General features: G+C 44.5%; 1 protein-coding gene across 3 annotated transcripts in view; it reads left to right on the forward strand.

Moving 5' to 3' along the window:
* The window catches only part of LOC118370777 (CMP-N-acetylneuraminate-beta-galactosamide-alpha-2,3-sialyltransferase 4-like), a 68,537-nt gene that overhangs the window by 21,750 nt on the left and 24,720 nt on the right, over window positions 1-22,067 (forward strand). For all 3 annotated transcript variants that reach the window (XM_052518760.1, XM_052518763.1, XM_052518757.1), the window contains exons 3-5: window positions 18,583-18,654; window positions 19,587-19,659; window positions 20,016-20,108. In XM_052518760.1, coding sequence (XP_052374720.1) covers window positions 18,633-18,654; window positions 19,587-19,659; window positions 20,016-20,108 — 188 coding nt within the window. In that variant the 5' untranslated portion in view covers window positions 18,583-18,632. The remainder of the gene's footprint in view (window positions 1-18,582; window positions 18,655-19,586; window positions 19,660-20,015; window positions 20,109-22,067) is intronic.

A 22,067-nucleotide genomic window follows, 5' to 3' on the forward strand; every position in this document is an offset into this window, starting at 1 on the left:
TGTAATTTCTGCAAAAGGTGGCTCTACAAAGTATTGGCTTTGGGGGGGGTGAATAGTTATGCACGCTCAAGTTAAAAACATTTTGGTCTTATTTCTTGTTTGTTTCACAATAAAAACATATTTTGCATCTTCAAAGTGGTAGGCATGTTGTATAAATCAAATGATACAAACCCCCAAAAATGTATTTTAATTCCAGGTTGTAAGGCCACAAAATAGGGGGTGAATACTTTCGCAAAGCCACTGTATGCGCCTCTCTCTCTATGCGCCTCTCTCTCTACACGCCTCTGTCTCTCTGTCTCTATGCCTCTATCTATTCCTCTCTCTCTCTGTAACGGCGTTCTTCGTTTGTTGAAAGAGAGTCGGACCGAAATGCAGCGTGGTGGTTACTCATGTCTTTAATAAATGAATCGCGATACATGAACATAACTTATACAAATTCAAAACAACAAACGGAACGTGAAACCTAATACAGCCTATCTGGTGAAACTACACAGAGACAGGAACAATCACCCACGAAATACACAGTGAACCCCGGCTACCTAAATACGGTTCCCAATCAGAGACAACGAGAATCACCTGACTCTGATTGAAAACCACCTCAGGCAGCCAAACCTATGCAACACCCCTACTCAGCCGCAATCCCGATAACTACAAAACCCCAATATGAAATACCACAAAATAAACCCATGTCACACCCTGGCCTGACCAAATATATAACGAAACACAAAACACTATGACCAAGGCGTGACAGAACCCCCCTAAGGTGCGGACTCCCGGACGCACCTCAAAACCATAGGGAGGGTCCGGGTGGGCGTCTGTCCATGGTGGCGGTTCCGGCTCGGGACGTGGACCCCACTCCATTAAAGTCATAGTTCCTCCCCTTCGCGTCCTGGGATAATCCACCCTCGCCGCCGACCATGGCCTAATAGTCCTCACCCAGAACCCCACTGAACTGAGGGGCAGCTCGGGACTGAGGGGCAGCTCGGGACTGAGGGGCAGCCCGGGACTGAGGGGCAGCCCGGGACTGAGGGGCAGCCCGGGACTGAGAGAAAGCCCAGTACTGAGAGGAAGCCCAGTACTGAGATGAAGCTCAGGCAGGTAGTAGGCTCCGGTAGATCCTGGCTGGCTGGCGGATCTGGAAGATTCTGGTTGACTGGCAGATCTGGAAGAGACTGGTTGACTGGCAGATCTGGAAGAATCTGGTTGACTAGCAGATCTGGAAGAGACTGGTTGACTGGCAGATCTGGAAGAATCTGGTTGACTGGCAGATCTAGAAGATCATGGCTGACTGGCGGATCTAGCTGCGCTATGCAGACTGACAGCTCTGGCTGCTCCATGCAGACTGGCAGTACCTTGCAGACTGGCAGCTCCTTGCAGACTGGCAGCTCCTTGCAGACTGGCAGCTCCTTGCAGACTGGCAGCTCCTTGCAGACTGACAGCTCTGGCTGCTCCATGCAGGCTGACAGCTCCTTGCAGACTGACAGCTCCTTGCAGACTGACAGCTCCTCGCAGACTGGCAGCTGTTTGCAGACTGACAGCTCTGGCTGCTTCATGCAAACTGACAGCTCTGGCTGCTTCATACAGACTGACAGCTCTGGCTGCTTCATACAGACTGACAGCTCTGGCTGCTTCATGCAGACTGACAGCTCTGGCTGCTTCATACAGACTGACAGCTCTGACTGCTCCATGCAGGCTGACAGCTCTGACTGCTTCATACAGACTGACAGCTCTGGCTGCTTTATGCAGACTGACAGCTCTGGCTGCTTCATACAGACTGACAGCTCTGACTGCTCCATGCAGGCTGACAGCACCTTGCAGACTGGCAGCTCCTTGCAGACTGACAGCTCCTTGCAGACTGACAGCTCCTTGCAGACTGGCAGCTCTTTGCAGACTGACAGCTCTGGTTTCTTCATGCAGACTGACAGCTCTGGCTGCTTCATGCAGACTGACAGCTCTGGCTGCTTCATGCAGACTGACAGCTCAGGCTGCTCCGAACAGGCAGGAGGCTCCGGCAGCGCTGTAGAGGAGGAAGGCTCTGATAGCGCTGAACAGGCGGGAGACTCCGACAGCGCAGGAGGGAAGGAAGGCTCTGGCTGTGCTGAACAGGCGAGGCGCACTGAAGGCCTGGTGCGTGGTGCTGGAACTGGTGCTACAGGATCGAGGACACGCACAGGAAGCCTGGTGCGGGGAGCTGCTACCGGAGGACTGGTGTGTGAAGGTGGCACAGGATGGACTGGACCATGAAGGTGTACTGGAGAGCCTGAGAGCAGGACTGGCACAGGACGTGCAAGGCTAGGTAGGTACACAGGAGGCCTCGTGCGTGAGGCTGGCACATTTTTCACCAGCCGACTAACACGCACCTCAGGACGAGTATGGAGCGCTAACCCAGGTGCCATTAAATCCCCGACACGCTCCGTCGGACGAATATCGTACCTATAGCTCCATACTAGCAACTCCCTCATTACTCTCTCCTCCACTTTCCCCATTAACTCCTTCACAGTCTCTGCTTCGCTCACATCTAACACCGGCTCTGGTTCTGGTCTCCTCCTTGGCTCCTCACGATAAACAAGGAGAGTTGGCTCAGGACTATCTCCTGACTCAGCCACTCTCCCTCTGAGCCCCCCCCCAATACATTATTGGGGCTGCTTTTCGGGCTTCCCTCTGCGCCGTCGTGATTGCCTCTCCAACTCCATTCTCCTGTAGCCCTCTTCGCACTGTTCCAGCGAATCCCAGGCGGGCTCCGGCACTCTCTCTGGGTCGACCGCCCACCTGTCTATTTCTTCCCACGTCGTATACTCCATACATCTGCTGTCCATAAGGTCCTCATAACAGCGTCTCTCAGCTCTCGTAAGTGCCTCCGTTCGCTGCTCCTGCTGTCGCTGCCTGTAACGACGCCACTCGGTCCGTGTGAGGTGGGTGATTCTGTAACGGCGTTCTTCGTTTGTTGAAAGAGAGTCGGACCGAAATGCAGCATGGTGGTTACTCATGTCTTTAATAAATGAATCGCGATACATGAACATAACTTATACAAATTCAAAACAACAAATGGAACGTGAAACCTAATACAGCCTATCTGGTGAAATTACACAGAGACAGGAACAATCACCCACGAAATACACAGTGAACCCCGGATACCTAAATACGGTTCCCAATCAGAGACAACGAGAATCACCTGACTCTGATTGAAAACCACCTCAGGCAGCCAAACCTATGCAACACCCCTACTCAGCCGCAATCCCAATAACAACAAAACCCCAATACGAAATACCACAAAATAAACCCATGTCACACCCTGGCCTGACCAAATATATAACGAAACACAAAACACTATGACCAAGGCGTGACACTCTCTCTCTCTCTCTCTCAAATTCAAGCTGCTTTATTGGCATAAAAATATTGTGTCAATATTGCCAAAGCAACAATGTAGACAATATACATTGTAAAACAATTATAAAGCATAACAAATAATTATATAAAATGGTAGTAAATAATAATACAAAAAAACACAACAATTAAATGTTAACAGTCAGTAGTAGAAATGTAATAAATATGAAAAGCTAAACATGGAAAATTAAACTATAACAAACTGTCATCTTCACCATCATCATCATCATCATCATTACTACCACCACCATTATCATCTTCATCATTACTACTACCAACATCATCGTTATTACTACTACTACTACTACCACCACCATCACTAAACAGCTATCACTACCATCACCCCTACTATTTGGAATGATAATCACAACAACATCAATAATAGTAATAATAAGGAAGTTACTGTTTACTATTGTAATGCTGGTATGAAGAGATTCGGGAGACAGGCGCAGGAATGCATAATAGTTTTTTTTATTGTATCCAAATTACGGCGTACCGTGTAAAGGCACGGGGACAAAGACAAAACAAACACATGGTGATACCCAAACAAAAGAGTGAGGAGTACTTCGAATAAATAACACACGCGCACAATGATTAACACGAAATCCGTAATCATCTACGCAATCCACAATGGCACGATGCCCAAAACACACAGCACACGTACTCACACGCACCAATGGACATTGTAACAATAATTGACCAGACCATGGTGAAAGGGCATATATATACAAATATAATTAGTGGGAATGAGGGCCAGGTGTGCGCAATGAAAGTTCCAGAGGGATCTGTGGAAACTATGCAGATGTTATTATCCAGTATCCATCAGGCTATGGCAGACAAAGACATATTTGGCTGCAAGAGGAGCCATTGCTCCTTCCCCATGAGTATTTTATGTTTTTCCTCTGGGTTTAATAAGTTAAAATTTGGAATAAATGTAGTAATTTCTGTGAATAATGAATCACTTGGTGAGGAATATTTAGTAAAGGAGAAAGTGCCTCTCTGTTTCTACCCCCCCTGTCGTGCAGTGACCACATACACGCTCCTCTTTGGGTAACCATGTCTTTTTTATGTCTGCCGGTTTCTATTGCCAATCGGTGGTCACTCACTTACTTGGTAAGGATCTGTCTCTGCTTCGTATCTCTGACAGAGTAGAGATAATCAGCCAATTCATATTCTCTGTTTAGGGCCAGATAGCAATTTAGTCGGCTTTGGGATTTTGTTTCGTTTTTCCAATGTTGTTAATATGAGTCCTTTGATTGGTTCATGGTTTTGTTTATTGGAATTCTTTCTTTTGAAGCAGTGCTGGTGTCAGCTTAGTTGGTTAGGTCCAACACCAGTTTATTTTAATGAACTTTTCTGTATTTTCATTACCACTGGGAAGCGGCCCAATTCTGCCCGTCATGCATTAGTTAGTGTATTTCTCAGGACTTATAGATTTCTCAGACAGAATTCTGCATACAGGGCTTCAATTGGATGTTTTTCCCACATATAAGTCCAGTTTATTGAGTGGCCCCCAAACTTCACTTCTGTAAAAAGCTATTGGTAGCATTACACTGTCAAATATTTTGGTCCAAATTCTAATTGGGATGTTGATATTGAATAATTTCATTTTTATTGCATACAATGCTCTGCAGGCTTTTTCTTTGAGTGCCTTCACTGCCATATTAAAGTTTCCCGATGCCGATATGGTCAGACCAAGGTAGGTGTCATTTTTAGTGTGTTCAATTATGGTGTTGTTCAGGGTGAATTTATATTTGTGTTTCTGACATCTGTTTTTTGGGGGGGTGAAATCATGATTTTTTATTTTTTTTTATTTACTGCCAGGGCCCAGTTATGGCAATACTGCTGTAGAATGTTAAGGTTCAGTTGAAGACCTTCTTTGGTTGGTGATAGAAGTACCAAATCATCAGCATATAGCAGGTATTTTACCTCTGTGTCAAATAGTGTGAGTCATGGGGCTGGAGAATGGTCCGACATGTCTGCTAATTCATTGATATAAATGTTGAAAAGATTTGGACTCAAACTGCAGCAAAGGTCTCACACTTTGATTTTGTGAAAATAATTCTGTTCTTTGGTTTTTGATTTTTATTGCACACTTGTTTTCTGTCTACATACATTTTATTAAGTCATACACCTTACCACCAATCTACTGCAGAGATAGTCTGCAGAGTTTTGTCTTATGATCCAGGTCTGTGCCCAAACAATTTGAGCTTCTACTTTTAAAAATCCACCTTTCCAGAAACAAGTCTCTCACCGTTGCCGCTTGTTATAGACCACCTTCTGCCCCCAGCTGTGCCCTGGACACCATATGTGAATTGATTTCCCCCCATGTATCTTCAGAGCTCGTGCTGTTAGGTGACCTAAACTGGGACATGCTTAACACCCCGAGCATCCTACAATCTAAGCTTGATTCCCTCAATCTCACACAAATGATCAATGAACCGACCAGGTAAAACCCCAAATCCGTAAACACAGGCACCTTCATAGATGTCATACTAACCAACCTTGCCCTCCTAATATACCTCTGCTGTCTTCAACCAGGATCTCATTTACATTACATTTAAGTCATTTAGCAGACGCTCTTATCCAGAGCGACTTACAAATTGGTGCATTCACCTTATGACATCCAGTAGAATAGTCACTTTACAATAGTGCATCTAAATCATAAAGGGGGGGTGAGAAGGATTACTTATCCTATCCTAGGTATTCCTTAAAGAGGTGGGGTTTCAGGTGTCTCCGGAAGGTGGTGATTGACTCCGCTGTCCTGGCGTCGTGAGGGAGTTTGTTCCACCATTGGGGGGCCAGAGCAGCGAACAGTTTAGACTGGGCTGAGCGGGAACTGTACTTCCTCAGTGATAGGGAGGCGAGCAGGCCAGAGGTGGATGAACGCAGTGCCCTATATATCTCAGCGATCATTGCGTCATTGCTTGCGTCCGTAATGGGTCTGAGGTCAATCGACCACCCCTCATCACTGTCAAACGCTCCCTAAAACACTTCAGCGAGCAGGCCTTTCTAATCAACCTGGCTTGGGTATCTTGGAAGGATATTGACCTCATTCCGTCAGTAGAAGATGCCTGGTTATTCTTTAAAAGCCAATTCCTCCATTTGGCCGCCTTTCCTTCCAGTTCTCTGCTGCCAATGACTGGAATGAATTGCAAAAATCACTGAAGCTGGAGACTCATATCTCCCTCACTAGCTTTAAGCATCAGCTGTCAGAGCAGCTCGCAGATCACTGCACCTGTACATAGCTAATCTGTAAATAGCCCATCCAACTATCTCATCCCCATACTGTTATTTATTTTGCTCCTTTGCACCCCAGTATCTCAACTTGCACATCTATCACTCCAGTGTTTAATTGCTAAATTGCAATTATTTCGCCACTGTGGCCTATTTATTGCCTTTACCCCCATTGTCTTACCTCATTTGCACAGACTGTATATAGACTTTTTTTCTAATGTGTTATTGACTGTATGTTTGTTTATTCCATGTGTAACTCTGTGTTGTTGTTTGTCTTGCATTGCTTTGCTTTGTCTTGGCCAGGTCGCAGTTGTAAATAAGAACTGTTTTTGTTCAGTATTTGGTCAGGACTGTTTCTATTATTTATAATATGGCTATTGTACAAGAAGGAGTGTCTAAATATATGGTGTTACCTCCCGCATCAGTGTATTCAGGCTCAGAACCTGTTCTTGCATTGAAATCTCCATAAATAAGCACTTTACCCTCTGCCTGAAAATAGAATGATTTTTGTATGGAGATTGTCAAAAAACTGATCATCATAATATGATGAATCTGAAGGAGGAGCATAAGCTGCACATATGAATACATTGTCACAGTAGATTGTATCTTTTGTTAAGTTTTAGGCAAATGTGATTAGTACCTTACCTCTCCCTATCTATGCCTCTCTCTTTATGAATCTCTCTCTCTCTCTTTCTCTCTCTCTATGCCTCTCTCTCTCTCTCCTCTCTCTCTCTATCTCTGTCCCCCCTCTCTCTCTTTCTCTCTCTCTCTCAGCCTCTCTCTCTCAGCCTCCCTCTCTATGCCCCCCCCTCTCTCTCTCAGCCTCTCTCTCTATGCCCCTCTCTCTCTCTCTCTATCTCTCTCTCTCTCTCTCTCTCTCTCTCTCTCTCTCTCTCTCTATATATATATATATATATATATATATATATATATATATATATATATATATATATGCCTCTCTCTCTCTCTCTCTCTCTCTCTCTCTCTCTCTCTCTCTCTCTCTCTCTCTCTCTCTCTCTCTCTCTCTCTCTCTCTCTCTCAATTCAATTCAAGGGCGTTATTGGCATGGGAAACATGTGTTAACATTGCCAAGGCAAGTGAGGTAGACAACATACAAAGTGAATATATAAGGTGAAAAACAACAAAAATGAACAGTAAACATTACACATACAGAAGTTTCAAAACAGTAAAGACATTACAAATGTCATATTATATATATATATATATATATATATATATATATATATATATATACAATGTACAAATAGTTAAAGGACACAAGATAAAATAAATAAGCATAAATATGGGTTGTATTTACAATGGTGTTTGTTCTTCACTGGTTACCCTTTTCTCGTGGCAACAGGTCACAAATCTTGCTGCTGTGATGGTACACTGTGGTATTTCACCCAGTAGATATGGGAGTTTATGAAAATCGGGTTTGTTTTCGAATTCTTTGGATCTGTGTAATCTGAGGGAAATATGTGTCTCTAATATGGTCATACATTGGGCAGGAGGTGAGGAAGTGCAGCTCAGTTTCCAGCTCATTTTGTGGGCAGTGTGCACATAGCCTGTCTTCTCTTGAGAGCCAGGTCTGCCTACGGCGGCCTTTCTCAATAGCAAGGCTATGCTCACTAAGTCTATACAGAGTCAAAGCTGTTTTTTTTGTTAATTCTTTCCAATGTGTCAAGTAATTATCTTTTTGCTTTCTCATAATTTGGTTGGGTCTAATTATGTTTCTGTCCTGAGGCTCTGTGGGGTGTGTTTGTGTTTGAACAGAGCCCCAGGACCAGCTTGCTTAGGGGACTCTTCTCCAGGTTCATCTCTCTGTAGGTGATGGCATTGTTGTGGAAGGTTTGGGAATCGCTGCCTTTTAGGTGGTTGTAGAATTTAACGTCTCTTTTCTGGATTTTGATAATTAGAGGGTATCGGCCTAATTCAGCTCTGCCTGCATTATTTGGTGTTTTAAGTTGTACATAGAGGATGTTTTGCAGAATTCTGCATGCAGATTCTCAATTTGGTGTTTGTCCCATGTTTTGAATTCTTGGTTGGTGAGTGGACCCCAGACCTCACAACCATAAAGGGCAATGGGTTCTATAACTGATTCAAGTATTTTAAGCCAGATCCTAATTGGTATGTTGAATTGTATGTTCCTTTTGATGGCATAGAATGCCCTTCTTGCCTTGTCTCTCAGATCGTTCACAGCTTTGTGGAAGTTACCTGTGGCGCTGATGTTTAGGCCGAGGTATGTATAGTTTTTTTGTGTGCTCTCTGGCAACGGTGTCTAGATGGAATTTGTATTTGTGGTCCTGGCGACTGGACCTTTTTTGGAACACCATTATTTTGGTCTTACTGAGATTTACTGTCAGGGCCCACGTCTGGCCGAATTTGAACAGAGGATCTAGGTGCTGCTGTAGGCCCTCTTTGGTTGGTGACAGAAGCACAAGATCATCAGCAAACATTAGACATTTGACTTCAGATTCTCGTAGGGTGAGGCCGGGTGCTGCAGACATTTCTAGTGCTCACACCAATTCGTTGATATATATGTTGAAGAGGGTGGGGTTTAAGCTGCATCCCTGTCTCACCCCATGGCCCTGTGGGAAGAAATGTGTTTTTTGCCTATTTTAACCACACAGTTGTTGTTTGTGTACATGGATTTTATAATGTTGTATATTTTTCGCCAACACAACTTTCCATCAATTTGTATAGCAGACCCTCATGTCAAATTGAGTCGAAGGCTTTTTTGAAATCAACAAAGCATGAGAAGACTTTGCCTTTGTTTTGGTTTGTTTGTTTGTCAATTAGGGTGTGCAGGGTGAATATGTGGTCTGTGTACTGTAATTTGGTAAAAAGCTATTTAACATTCGCTCAGTACATTGTTGTAACGGCGTTCTTCGTTTGTGGAAAGAGAGTCGGACCGAAATGCAGCGTAGTTGTTACTCATGTTCTTTAATGAAGAGAATGACGATACATGAAATAACTAAACAAATACAAAAACAACAAACGGAACGTGAAACCTATTACAGCCTATCTGGTGAACACTACACAGAGACAGGAACAATCACCCACAAAATACAAAGCGAAACCAGGCTACCTAAATACGGTTCCCAATCAGAGACAACGAGAATCACCTGACTCTGATTGAGAACCGCCTCAGACAGCCAAGCCTATACAACACCCCTAATCAGCCAGCGATCCCAAATACTACAAACCCCAATACGAAAATACAATAACATAATCCCATGTCACACCCTGGCCTGACCAAAAATATAACGAAAACACAAAATACAATGACCAAGGCGTGACAGAACCCCCCCCCCCCTAAGGTGCGGACTCCCGGACGCACCTCAAAACCATAGGGAGGGTCCGGGTGGGCGTCTGTCCATGGTGGCGGTTCCGGCTCGGGACGTCGACCCCACTCCATTAATGTCCTAGTTCCTCCCCTTCGTGTCCTGGGATAATCCACCCTCGCCGCCGACCATGGCCTAATAGTCCTCACCCAGAACCCCACAGAACTGAGGAGCAGCTCGTGACTGAGGGGCATCTCGGGACTGAGGGGCAGCTCGGGACTGAGGGGCAGCTCGGGACTGAGGGGCAGCTCGGGACTGAGGGGCAGCTCGGGACTGAGGGGCAGCTCGGGACTAAGGGGCAGCTCGGGACTGAGGGGAAGCTCGGGGCTGAGGGGCAGCTCGGGACTGAGGGGCAGCTCGGGACTGAGGGGCAGCTCGGGACTGAGGGGCAGCTCGAGACTGAGGGTCAGCCCGGAACTGAGGGTCAGCCCGGAACTGAGGGTCAGCCCGGAACTGAGGGGCAGCCCGGAACTGAGAGAAAGCCCAGTACTGAGAGGAAGCCCAGTACTGAGATGAAGCTCAGGCAGGTAGTAGGCTCCGGTAGATCCTGGCTGGCTGGCAGAACTGGAAGATTCTGGTTGACTAGCAGATCTGGAAGATTCTGGTTGACTGGCAGATCTGGAAGAGACTGGTTGACTGGCAGATCTGGAAGAGACTGGTTGACTGGCAGATCTGGAAGAGACTGGTTGACTGGCAGATCTGGAAGAGACTGGTTGTCTGGCAGATCTAAAAGATCATGGCTGACTGGCGGATCTAGCTGCTCTATGCAGACTGACAGCTCCTTGTAGACTGACAGCTCTGGCTGCGTCATGCAGACTGACAGATCCTGGCCGACTGGCAGATCCTGGCCGACTGGCAGATCCTGGCCGACTGGCAAATCCTGGCCGACTGGCACTTCTGGCGGATCCTGGCTGACTGGCACTTCTGGCGGATCCTGGCTGACTGGCACTTCTGGTGGATCCTGGCAGACTGGTGGATCCAGGCAGACTGGTGGATCTAACTGATCCTGACAAACTGGTGGCGCTGGGCAGACAGGCGGCGCTTGGCAGACTGGCGGCGCTGGGCAGACTGGCGGCGCTGGGCAGACTGGGAGCACTGGCGGCGCTGGGCAGGCGGGAGACTCCGGCAGCGCAGTAGAGGAGAAAGGCGCTGGCTGCGCTGAACAGGCGAGGCGCACTGAAGGCCTGGTGCGTGGTGCTGGAACTGGTGGTACTGGATCGAGGACACGCACAGGCAGCCTGGTGCGGGGAGCTGCTACCGGAGGACTGGTGTGTGAAGGTGGCACAGGATGGACTGGACCGTGAAGGTGTACTGGAGAGCCAGAGAGCAGGACTGGCACAGGACGTGCAAGGCTAGGTAGGTACACAGGAGGCCTGGTGCGTGAGGCTGGCACATTTTTCACCAGCCGACTAACACGCACCTCAGGACGAGTATGGAGCGCTGACCCAGGTGCCATTAAATCCCTGACACGCTCCGTCGGACGAATCTTGTACCTAAAGCACCAAGCTAGCAACTCCCTTATTACTCTCCACTCCACCTTCCCCATTAACTCCTTCACAGTCTCTGCTTCGCTCACCTCTAACACCGGCTCTGGTTCAGGTCTCCTCCTTGGCTCCTCACGATAAACAAGGAGAGTTGGCTCTGGATAGACCGGACCGTGCAGGCGCACTGGAGCTCTTGAGCACCGAGCCTGCCCAACCTTACCTGGCTCGATGCCCACTCTAGCCCGGCCAATACGAAGGGCTGGTATGTGCCGCACCGGGCTATGCACCCGCACTGGAAACACAGTGCGCTCCATAGCATAACACGGTGCCTGCCCGGTCTCTCTAGCCCCCCGATAAGCACAGGGAGTTTGCGCAGGTATCCAACCTGGCATAGCCATACTCTCTTTAAGCCCCCCCCCCCCAATATTTTTTTTGGGCTGCTTTTCGGGCTTCCTTGCCAACCGTGTTCCCTCGTATCGTCGACTCCTATCTCCGACTGCCTCTGCTCTCTCTGCGTCGGCCGTCCACCTGTCGATTTCTTCCCACGTCGTATACTCCATGCCTCTGCTGTCCATAACGTCCTCCCTTCGCTGTTCAAGCTGTCGCTGCCTGTTAACACGCTGCTCGGTCCGTGTGTGGTGGGTGATTCTGTAACAGCGTTCTTCGTTTGTGGAAAGAGAGTCGGACCGAAATGCAGCGTAGTTGTTACTCATGTTCTTTAATGAAGAGAATGACGATACATGAAATAACTAAACAAATACAAAAACAACAAACAGAACGTGAAACCTAATTACAGCCTATCTGGTGAACACTTCACAGAGACAGGAACAATCACCCACAAAATACAAAGCAAAACCAGGCTACCTAAATACGGTTCCCAATCAGAGACAACGAGAATCACCTGACTCTGATTGAGAACCGCCTCAGGCAGCCAAGCCTATACAACACCCCTAATCAGCCGCGATCCCAAATACTACAAACCCCAATACTAAAATACAATAACATAAACCCATGTCACACCCTGGCCTGACCAAAAATATAACAAAAACACAAAATACAATGACCAAGGCGTGACAATTGTTTTCACTGAGGAAATGAGTCCACTGTTAATGATAATACAGAGGATTTTCCCAAGGTTGATGTTGACGCATATCCCACGGTAGTTATTGGGGTCAAATTTGTCTCCACTTTTGTGGATTGGGGGTGATCAGTCCTTGGTTCCAAATATTTCGGAAGATGCCAGAGCTAAGGATGATGTCAAAGAGCTTTAGTATATCCAATTGGAATTTGTTGTCTGTATATTTGATAATTTCAGTGAGGATACCATCAACTAGAGGTCGACCGATTATGATTTTTCAATGCTGATACCGGTTATTGGAGGACCAAAAAAAGCTGATACTGATTAATCGCCCGATTATTATTTATTTATTTGTAATAATGACAATTACAACAATACTGAATGAACATTTTATTTTAACTTAATATAATACATCAATCAAATCAATTTAGCCAAATATAAATAATGAAACATGTTCAATTTGGTTTAAATAATGCAAAAACAAAGTGTTGGAGAATAAAGTGAAAGTGCAATATGTGCCATGTAAGAAAGCTAACGTTTAAGTTCCCTGCTCAGAACATGATAACATATGAAAGCTGGTGGTTCCTTTTAACATGAGTCTTCAATATTCTTAGGTAAGAAGTTTTAGGTTGTAGTTATTATAGGAATTATAGGACTATTTCTCTCTATACCATTTGTATTTCATATACCTTTGACTATTGTATGTTCTTATAGGCACTTTAGTATTGCCAGTGTAACAGTATAGCTTCCGTCTCTCTCCTCGCCCCTAACTGGGCTCGAACCAGGAACACATCGACAACAGCCACCCTCGAAGCAGCGTTACCCATGCAGAGCAAGGGAATAACTACTCCAAGTCTCAGAGCGAGTGACGTTTGAAACGCTATTAGCGCACACCCCGCTAACTAGCCATTTCTCATCGGTTACACCAGTCTAACCTCGGGAGTTGATGGGCTTGAAGTCATAAACAGCAAAGAGCTGCTGGCAAAACGCATGAAAGTGCTGTTTGAATGACTGCTTAGGACCTTGCTGGTGCCTACCATCGCTCAGTCAGACTGCTCTATCAAATCATAGACTTAATTATAACATAATAACACACAGAAATACGAGCCTTAGGTCATTAATATGGTCGAATCCGGAAACTATCATCTCGAAAACAAGACGTTTATTCTTTCAGTGAAAAACGGAACCATTCCGTATTTTATCTAACCATAAGTCTAAATATTCCTGTTACATTGCACAACCTTCAATGTTATGTCATAATTCCGTAAAATTCTGGCAAATTAGGCATCCCAAACTGTTGCATATACCCTGACTCTGCGTGCAATGAACGCAAGAGAAGTGACACAATTTCATCTGGTTAATATTGCCTGCTAACCTGGATCTCTTTTAGCTAAATATGCAGGTTTAAAAATATATACGTCTTTGTATTGATTTTAAGAAAGGCATTGATGTTTATGGTTAGGTACTCATTTGAACAAGGACAGCCTTTTTTCGCGAATACGCACCGCATGGATTATATGCAACGCAGGACATGCTAGATAAACTAGTAATATCATCAACCATGTGTAGTTAACTAGTGATTATGATTGATTGATTGTTTTTTATAAGATAAGTTTAATGCAAGCTAGCAACTTACCTTGGCTTATTGCATTCGCGTAACAGGCAGGCTCCTCGTGGAGAGCAATGAGAGGCAGGTGGATAGAGCATTGGACTAGTTAACTGTAAGGTTGCAAGATTAAATCCCCGAGCTGACAATGTAAAAATCTGTCGTTCTGCCCCTGAACAAGGCAGTTAACCCACTGTTCCTAGGCCGTCATTGAAAATAAGAATGTGTTCTTAACTGACTTGCCTAGTTAAATAAAGATTAAATAAAGGTGTAAAAAAAACAAAAACTGGCGAAATCGGTGTCTAAAAATACCGATTTCTGATTGTTATGAAAGCTTGAAATCGTCCGACCTCTAATATATACATATATATCTATGCTTCTCTCTCTCTCTTGCAGTATATGCTGGTAGTGTTTGGTAGTTGAGAAGCCGTGTGTAGTTGAGCTGCATTTTTCTTATTGATGCTTTCTTTTCATTTGTATTTTCTATGGTGGAGGGTTAACACACTGTTCGTTTATCGGCACCCACTGTTTTTTTCAAAGTTAAGGAGGATGAGGACAGACTTTTAGCTTCCTGGTGGTTTGGAAGGTGTGGTGTCTGCGATGGCTTCACTGCCTAGCGTGGAGGAGACGTGCGTCAGGTGTGTTCCTGAGAACGGAAGTAAGACGGAAGAGGTCCTGCTCGCCATCGGTGAGCAGGTAGGAGCTGAACTTATACATGAATGAACAACACTGTGGTTGTGTTCATGAAAATAGTGAATTTGGTGGGTAGGCTCAATGCTAGCGAAATATTTGCAAGGAATGTGTTGGTGCCGATTTTTGGAGGTCAATGTGCAGGTGGGGCAATGAGATGCAGGCAGCAGAGGCTGGGCCAAGTCATGTTATGGATGGGGGTGTAGATGAGGCTGGTCTAGTCAGGTTATAGATGGTGGTGTAGATTAGGCTGGGTCTAGTCAGGATATGCTAGTGGATGAGGAGAGTATAGTGGGGAAGTGTAAGAGACTAGGGGGGAGGAGGAGGGTGTCAAGCGGGAGAGGGAAAATGGGGAGATGAAAGGAGGTGGGAGGGGAGACGGCTGGGGTGGTCAAAGGCACCATGGAACCTTTGCCTGGTGCTTGGTGGGAGGCCCCCTACCAGAGAGGAAGGGCAGGTGGTCAGGATGTGAGATGGCGATGAGGAAGGTGAGTCTGAGGAAGAGGATGATGAGAAGTCTTTGTTGTCAGACTCCTCTTCAATGGGTCCGGAGCTGACAGACAGTTAAGTGGAGGGGTCAAAATGCACAGTGAGGGAACTTGACAAGGTTCCTGAATGAGACTAAGGGGAAAAATGTTCATCTTGAGGCTTTTTTTCTCGATCTGAGAGTTTGTAAGATCAGTACAACATGCTATGAAAAATGAGGGGCATGGTGTCCTCTCATCCAGGAAACGGTTTAAGTTGAGTAAGTGGGTCACAACCGTGCGTAGAAGTCTACCTTCAAACGCTGTTTAGATTAATAGTTTTTTTTCTGACACTTTTTGAGCATTTTATTGGTCTCTTTCTTTGCTGGCTTTTCTCCCACTTCTAATGGAGACTCTTTGGGTTGGATCGCTTAATATAAATGGCGCCAGAGATGCAGGAAAGAGGAGTGTGTTGGGTGAATATGTAAAACAAAGTACAAGTACAGGTGTTGTTTCTTTATGAGACGCATAGTAATGTGGTGAATGAAGTCGATTGGGGGCTCAGGTGGAAAGGGGCAAGTGTGTTGAGCCATGGGACATATTTTAATGCAGGGTTGGCCGTCTTTTTTGTACCAGGTCTGTCTGTAAAAATTTGCTCCTCAAATGAGTTGTGTAGGGGTAGGCTGCTTGTAGTAAAAGCAGAAATTAACAACATGGGTTTTGCCTTTATAAATGTGTATGCGCCTAACACAGGGGGGCTTCTATTTGGGTGTCTTAGACAGCAACTCTCACAGGTAGCGCCTGGGGAGACGCTGGTGGTCGGCGGGAACTGGAACTGTACAATGCTTTTTATGAAATACAGAAATGGGGAGCCTCATTCAGGGTCAGTGGGAGTGTTAAGGGACATCATTAATCAGTTCGACCTTGTGGATGTTTGGAAAACTAGATATCCTGACACAAGACAGTATACATGGGTGAAGGTCTTTGGGGCTAGGGTGAGTGCAGCCTGACTTGATCGAATTTACATGTCCAGGAATCAGAGCAATAGGCTGTTAGACGCTACCTTTCTCCCGGTGGGTTTTTCGGCTCACAACATAACCATGGCTCAGCTGTCTATTTCATCTGGGCCTCGGCATGCATTTTATTGGAAGTTTTTAATGTAAAGCTCTTACAAGATTCATTTTTTTTGCTTAGGTTTCCAGATATTTTGGGGAAAGGTGGGGGCAGCAAAGAGAGGAGTATAAGTCTCTGAATCAATTGTGGGATGTGGGTAAAGTCCAAATTCGGCTTTTCTGTCAACAGTAAACAGCTCTCTCATCCTCCAGAGGCTAGGAGAGTATTGGGGGAACTCGAGCATTGTATTAGTGAGATGGAGGTAGAGATGGTGGGGCAAGGCAATGTAGTCTTCCAGGCTAATTTAGCTGAATTACATAGGGACCTGGGAAGTTTTTTCCAGGTTAAAGCAAAGGAAGCACTTGTAAGAGATGGACACTCCCAGCTTCTTCTTCTTTTGTTTGGAAAGACAGAGCGGTGAAGCAAAGGGTATGCATTGTCTACGGCTGTCTGATGGGCAGGTGACCTCTGTAGAGGGGAGATGCGGGAGCGGGCTGTGGAGATTTATACTGAGTTGTATAGGGCAGAACTGTGTGATCCTATGTGTGCTCAGGTTTTGTTTGCAGAACTCCCTATGCTCTCTCTGGCACAGTGGGATGAAATGGACATTCCTCTGTTGTCCCATTAACTGGCAGAGGCCGTAACTCAAATGTCCCCCGGCCATGCACCAGGGCTCAATGGACTCCCAGTGGAGGTTTCTAAAAAAAATTGGGGGATTAATTGGACTGGACTTATTTTGCGTGTTGCGTGAAATATGTGTCTCTGATATGGTCATGCATTTGGCAGGAGGTTAGGAAGTGCAGCTCAGTTTCCACTTCATTTTGTGGGCTGTATGCACAGTCTTCTCTTAAAGAGCCAGGTGTGCCTTCGGTGGCCTTTCTCAATAGCAAGGCTATGGTCACTGAGTCTGTACATAGTCAAAGCTTTCCTTAATTTTGGGTCAGTCACAGTGGTCAGGTAGTCTGCCACTGTGAACTCTCGGGTTAGAGTAAAATAACATTCTAGTTTTTTTTGTTAATTCTTTCCAATGTGTTAAGTAATTATCTTTTTGTTTTCTCATCATTTGGTTGGGTCTAATTGTGTTTCTGTCCTGGGGCTCTGTGGGGTCTGTCGTGGAAATTATAACTGAGAGAGTCAGTAATTTCTTCAAACAATCATCTTTATTTAATATAGATTATTGCTATAATGAGACTAGTCAAGTTGGGCTGAGCAGCTTAACCTTTACACAAATGCAGAGTTCTTTATATAGCTGACACTAAGAATAATTAGTCATGGTTGTTTCCACCCTTCCCATGCAGATTGGGGCATCATAAGCCACTCTGGGTTCATCCTGTTGTTATCTGCACAGGGTAGTTGTCTTAACCCCACCCTGGCTTAGTTTCTCAGTTGCAAGGATGATTTTGAGACAATGAGGGATGGTTCTACTCATAAGCTATCTCTAGTAAAACACATTATTGTCTATGTAATGCAGTCTTTAACTAATTTGTCAACTCAAGCTCAATCTCTCAGCTCAATCTCTAGTGACCATACGCCCAGATTAGCTGAATGAGTGGAGACTATAAAAACACAGACACTAGAAGGATAGAAATGTCTTACTATTATTTAAATATGAATTGTTAACCATTAATATCAAATAGATCAGGTAAATATGTACTGCCTCGTTCCTAGGCCGTCATTGAAACTAAGAATGTGTTCTTAACTGACTTGCCTAGTTAAATAAAGATTAAATAAAGGTTTAAAAAAAAAATCTGCAAAATCGACGCCCAAAAATACAGATTTCCGATTGTTATGAAAACTTGAAATCGGCCCTAATTAATCAGCCATTCCGATTAATCGGTCGACCTCTAATCTCTATGGCTCTTTCCCACACTGTCTGGTGCATAGTCACTGGAGACAGCCAATTCCATTTTTTCACAATGAGCACAAAGCCAGAGAAACACTGCAATGATTATCATCAGTCAGTGCTCCAGAGTCCCCTGAAGTGACTGTGTAATCTACGTGTTGTCTTGGTGTTTCATTTCAATCCCAGTTTCTCATTTATATTCCTGGTGGAGAAATATGTCATTTATTGTGCGGTTTAAGGCATATGGTTAATTTAATTTGCTGGTGCCACTCCTGTCCGATTGAGCCTGATGTTAGAGGTGCTAATATGCTGTTCTTCCTTCACCTTCCCCCTCAGGGTAACATCATGTGCAGTACCGAGATGAGAGGGCGAAGGAGCATGTGAAGATGTCCCTAAAGACTGCTAAAAGTAAGCTCCCGCTGCTTCCTTACAGGAGTTGTTGTCAATACACCCCTGCACATACAATACTTTAATCAGACATTTAACTCCTGTCTTCATTTGTGGTTGTTGTTCTTGAAATGAAAAACATGGGATAGCTTTGTTTTCTACTGTTTTCTTTACTTTTCTTTTTATAGAAGGTTTACAGTATTTCTACAAATCTAGCCTAGTACAGTTTCATTCTTTCAGTTCACTCAAGCTTTTGGTAGATGTAGTGTTACACAATAACATCCTTATGTTAGCTCTCACATACCAGCTCATTTCAGTTTGCCTAGCTGCTGTGTTGAAAATGAAAAGCCAGTCCAAGGTTTCTCTGACTCCGTTAAAGGCAGTACCAGAAAGCAGATTCAGCTCAATGGAGACCATGTTTAGTTTGGCACTACATGTTTGCCTTTACTGTATAAGTAGCCATTTGTATTCCTGGAACAAATGTGTGGGAAGTATGTCTATGAGCTGGAGTACTGCCCTCCCTCCCTCCTAAGCCCCTGTACATGTAGACCACTGTCTGGGCTGGGGGAGTGTTTATCTACCAGACGAGAGAATGTTTGTGGTCATTGACATGTTGCTAGTGTGGAGGTAGAGGAGACTTTTGTTCGGCAGAGTTGTTTGATGTGGGAACTGAAAGTTCTAGGGGCTGCTTTGTTTTTTATTTATTTACTGCTCAAGTAATAGCACTCCTCCATTCCACTCCAGTGGATGTTAAGTTAGTGATACTGTAGGAAGTGAAGATCTGCCTGCAGTCGTGCCTGCCTGCTTGCCTGCAGATTGGATCTCATGCAATCTCATGCCATAATTAGCATCAATTTGAAATATCATAGACTAGGATTTGACTACAGGCTATACAAGAAAAGCATTATGTTGGTTTCTAATCTATTGCATGTGGTTGTTCTCTCCCTCTCCAGGATGGTGCTTTAGACTGTTCGCTGTTGTACTGTTCTTAGTCTCCTACTACTGCTCCCACGTTTTCATTCAGAGGTAAGGCTTCTCCAGCTCGGCCCTCAGGCCTCAGCCCTGGTCTACTGCCTGGAAGCTCCCTCTCTGGAGCAGCAGGCAGAGCAATCACGTAGATGCTCATCTATGCTTTACTGAAGGAAAAGGAAACCTTGAAATAAGGCCCGCTGCTGAATCACAACATGTTGACAGCCCACTCAATTCACCTAGCCAACATCTTGTCTACCCACAGCTTTAAGTGGGTAAACGGCAGTCAATTTAGGCTTTCAATAGATACCCACCCTTTACATTTTTTAAACTAAAGTCACTGGGCACGGTGAGTGTTTAAACAGTCAGCAGTTTTTGTCCCAACTGTGGTGATTTGTGTGCTTTTCTTTCAGTTATGGAGGCACCAGCAAGTCTCCTTTGACTCCTAGCAAGTCACTGTGTGGTGGCTGGCTAATGCAGAAGAAGTGGGAGAGCCTCAATTTTAAGTGAGTAATGGAGTGTCTGTGGGAGTGATTGGTTTCAGTCTAACTAATTTCTGCCAATGCTTTTACTGGAATGCGAGGTGCCAGCTTCTTTTGACATTTGGTGGCTGTTTTCACCCGGTCACCAGTAAATTTAATCATTTTTTGTTAGTAGCAACAATTGTATTATGAAAGGAAATCATTTTCTACAAATTGACACATTAAAGTACATTTTCTGGAACAATTGTTTAAGTTGAAACTGCTGATGGATCGTCAATGAAAACAGACCCCTAAGAGCAAGTCTGTTTTTTTAAAGGAGCTTTCGATTCACACAATTAAACATTTTTTTCAGGAGGACGATGGACAAATGTATTTCTCTAGCTTGCTGAGTACCTTTGTCCAGGACACTTGAATGGTCCTCTATTTATTTTTACTCTGTGCTATTATCAGTTTATTCAACTGGGTATGTACTGGAGCTGTTCTATTTCTGTGCACTGCTCAAGCGTTCAACAGTGATATGCTCCATCCAGCAACCTTGGGGTCAGCCATTTCTTTCTCTGACCACTAGACCATAGAGTTCAGTTGGCCTCCTCTCAGCTCCCCTCAGACATGACCTGCAAAATATAGAGATTAACAATGCTCCATTTTCTCAAGATCAATACTGTTTACCAACTGATTTTGATTCATGTGTTGAGAAGGTCAGGTCATTTTTCACATGCAAATCAGATGCTTAATTACAGTATCGGACACTGGGAGGCCTCTGTCGTGTCTTTACTATCATTAACTGAAGACTGATAGTTTTTATCAAAGATTCTCTGTAATTAGTTATTACGCGATTAGACTGATTAATCATGTAACCGTAATTACTAGGAAGTCGGGGCACAAAGGAAAAATATTCAGATTACAAAGTTATCATTTCCTAAAATAACTTTTCAAATATTTTATCTGATCAATTAGTCTTTGAATTAATGAATTATTTACTTTACCTCACGTTTGTCTCATTCAAAACATCGTAAATTGTTGGTTATCTGAACGAACCCAGTCTTCACTATGAGTCATCCATACATCAATTGTCTTAAATCATTTATTTATTACTAACTAAATAATTCACAGAAATGCATAAAAAACAAACAAGGTAAATGTGGTTACATGAAATGATAGGAGATTGTGCCCTAGTGGGCTAAACCGGCATGGTGGCTTGTTAGACAAAAGGGGAAGTGGGGGTCGACTAAGAAGTCACTACAGAGTGATAATTATAACAATTGAAATGCTAATCCTTTGCACATGAACGCTCACTCATTCGTGAACAATTGCAATCAATATATATATTTACGCTCAGTGTGTCGTCTTGACCACTGGTGAAAAGTTTGTTGTCTTTTGTAGAATTGTCCGTCTCTCTCCCTCTCTCTCTCGGTTTGGTTAGAGGGGATAGTTCAGAGTGACATTTGTTATAGAATGGATGTGTCGGCGGTTGTCGTTCTTTGCGTTCAATGATACCGAATTCCTAGCTGCAGACTAGTAATTAATATCAAAGACTTGTTCTTATTCTGTCGGTATCGATAGTCTAAGAGTTTAACCACGTGGTATGGTTAAAAGATTCAGCAATGGTCTGCAACCTTTGTCTCCCCTAATGGAGAAAAACATGGTCTGCAACCTTTAGCCATCTCGTAATTGAGGTAAGCTCGGTCTGCTGATCGAAAACCCGAGTGGGGGTTTTATTCGGAAGGGCCGAAAAAGGGCTGTCCCAGGAGGCCTGACCCTAACTGGGCTCAGGGGCGGACTTCTGATTTAGTTAAAATCAAAAGGGAATTGTATTTTTCTTCATTAAACAGTCCACAATCATATTACACAATTATACAAACAGTATCATATTCACTCATTCATCTTATACAACAATTAGATGTAAATCTCATATCTGAGGCTATTATATTATCAGTGTTATGGTAATGTGGCCACACCGTCTCCCATGAGCTTCCCCAAATT

This window comes from Oncorhynchus keta, chromosome 1 (assembly GCF_023373465.1).
Source record: "Oncorhynchus keta strain PuntledgeMale-10-30-2019 chromosome 1, Oket_V2, whole genome shotgun sequence".
In the NCBI taxonomy this organism is placed as follows: domain Eukaryota; kingdom Metazoa; phylum Chordata; class Actinopteri; order Salmoniformes; family Salmonidae; genus Oncorhynchus; species Oncorhynchus keta.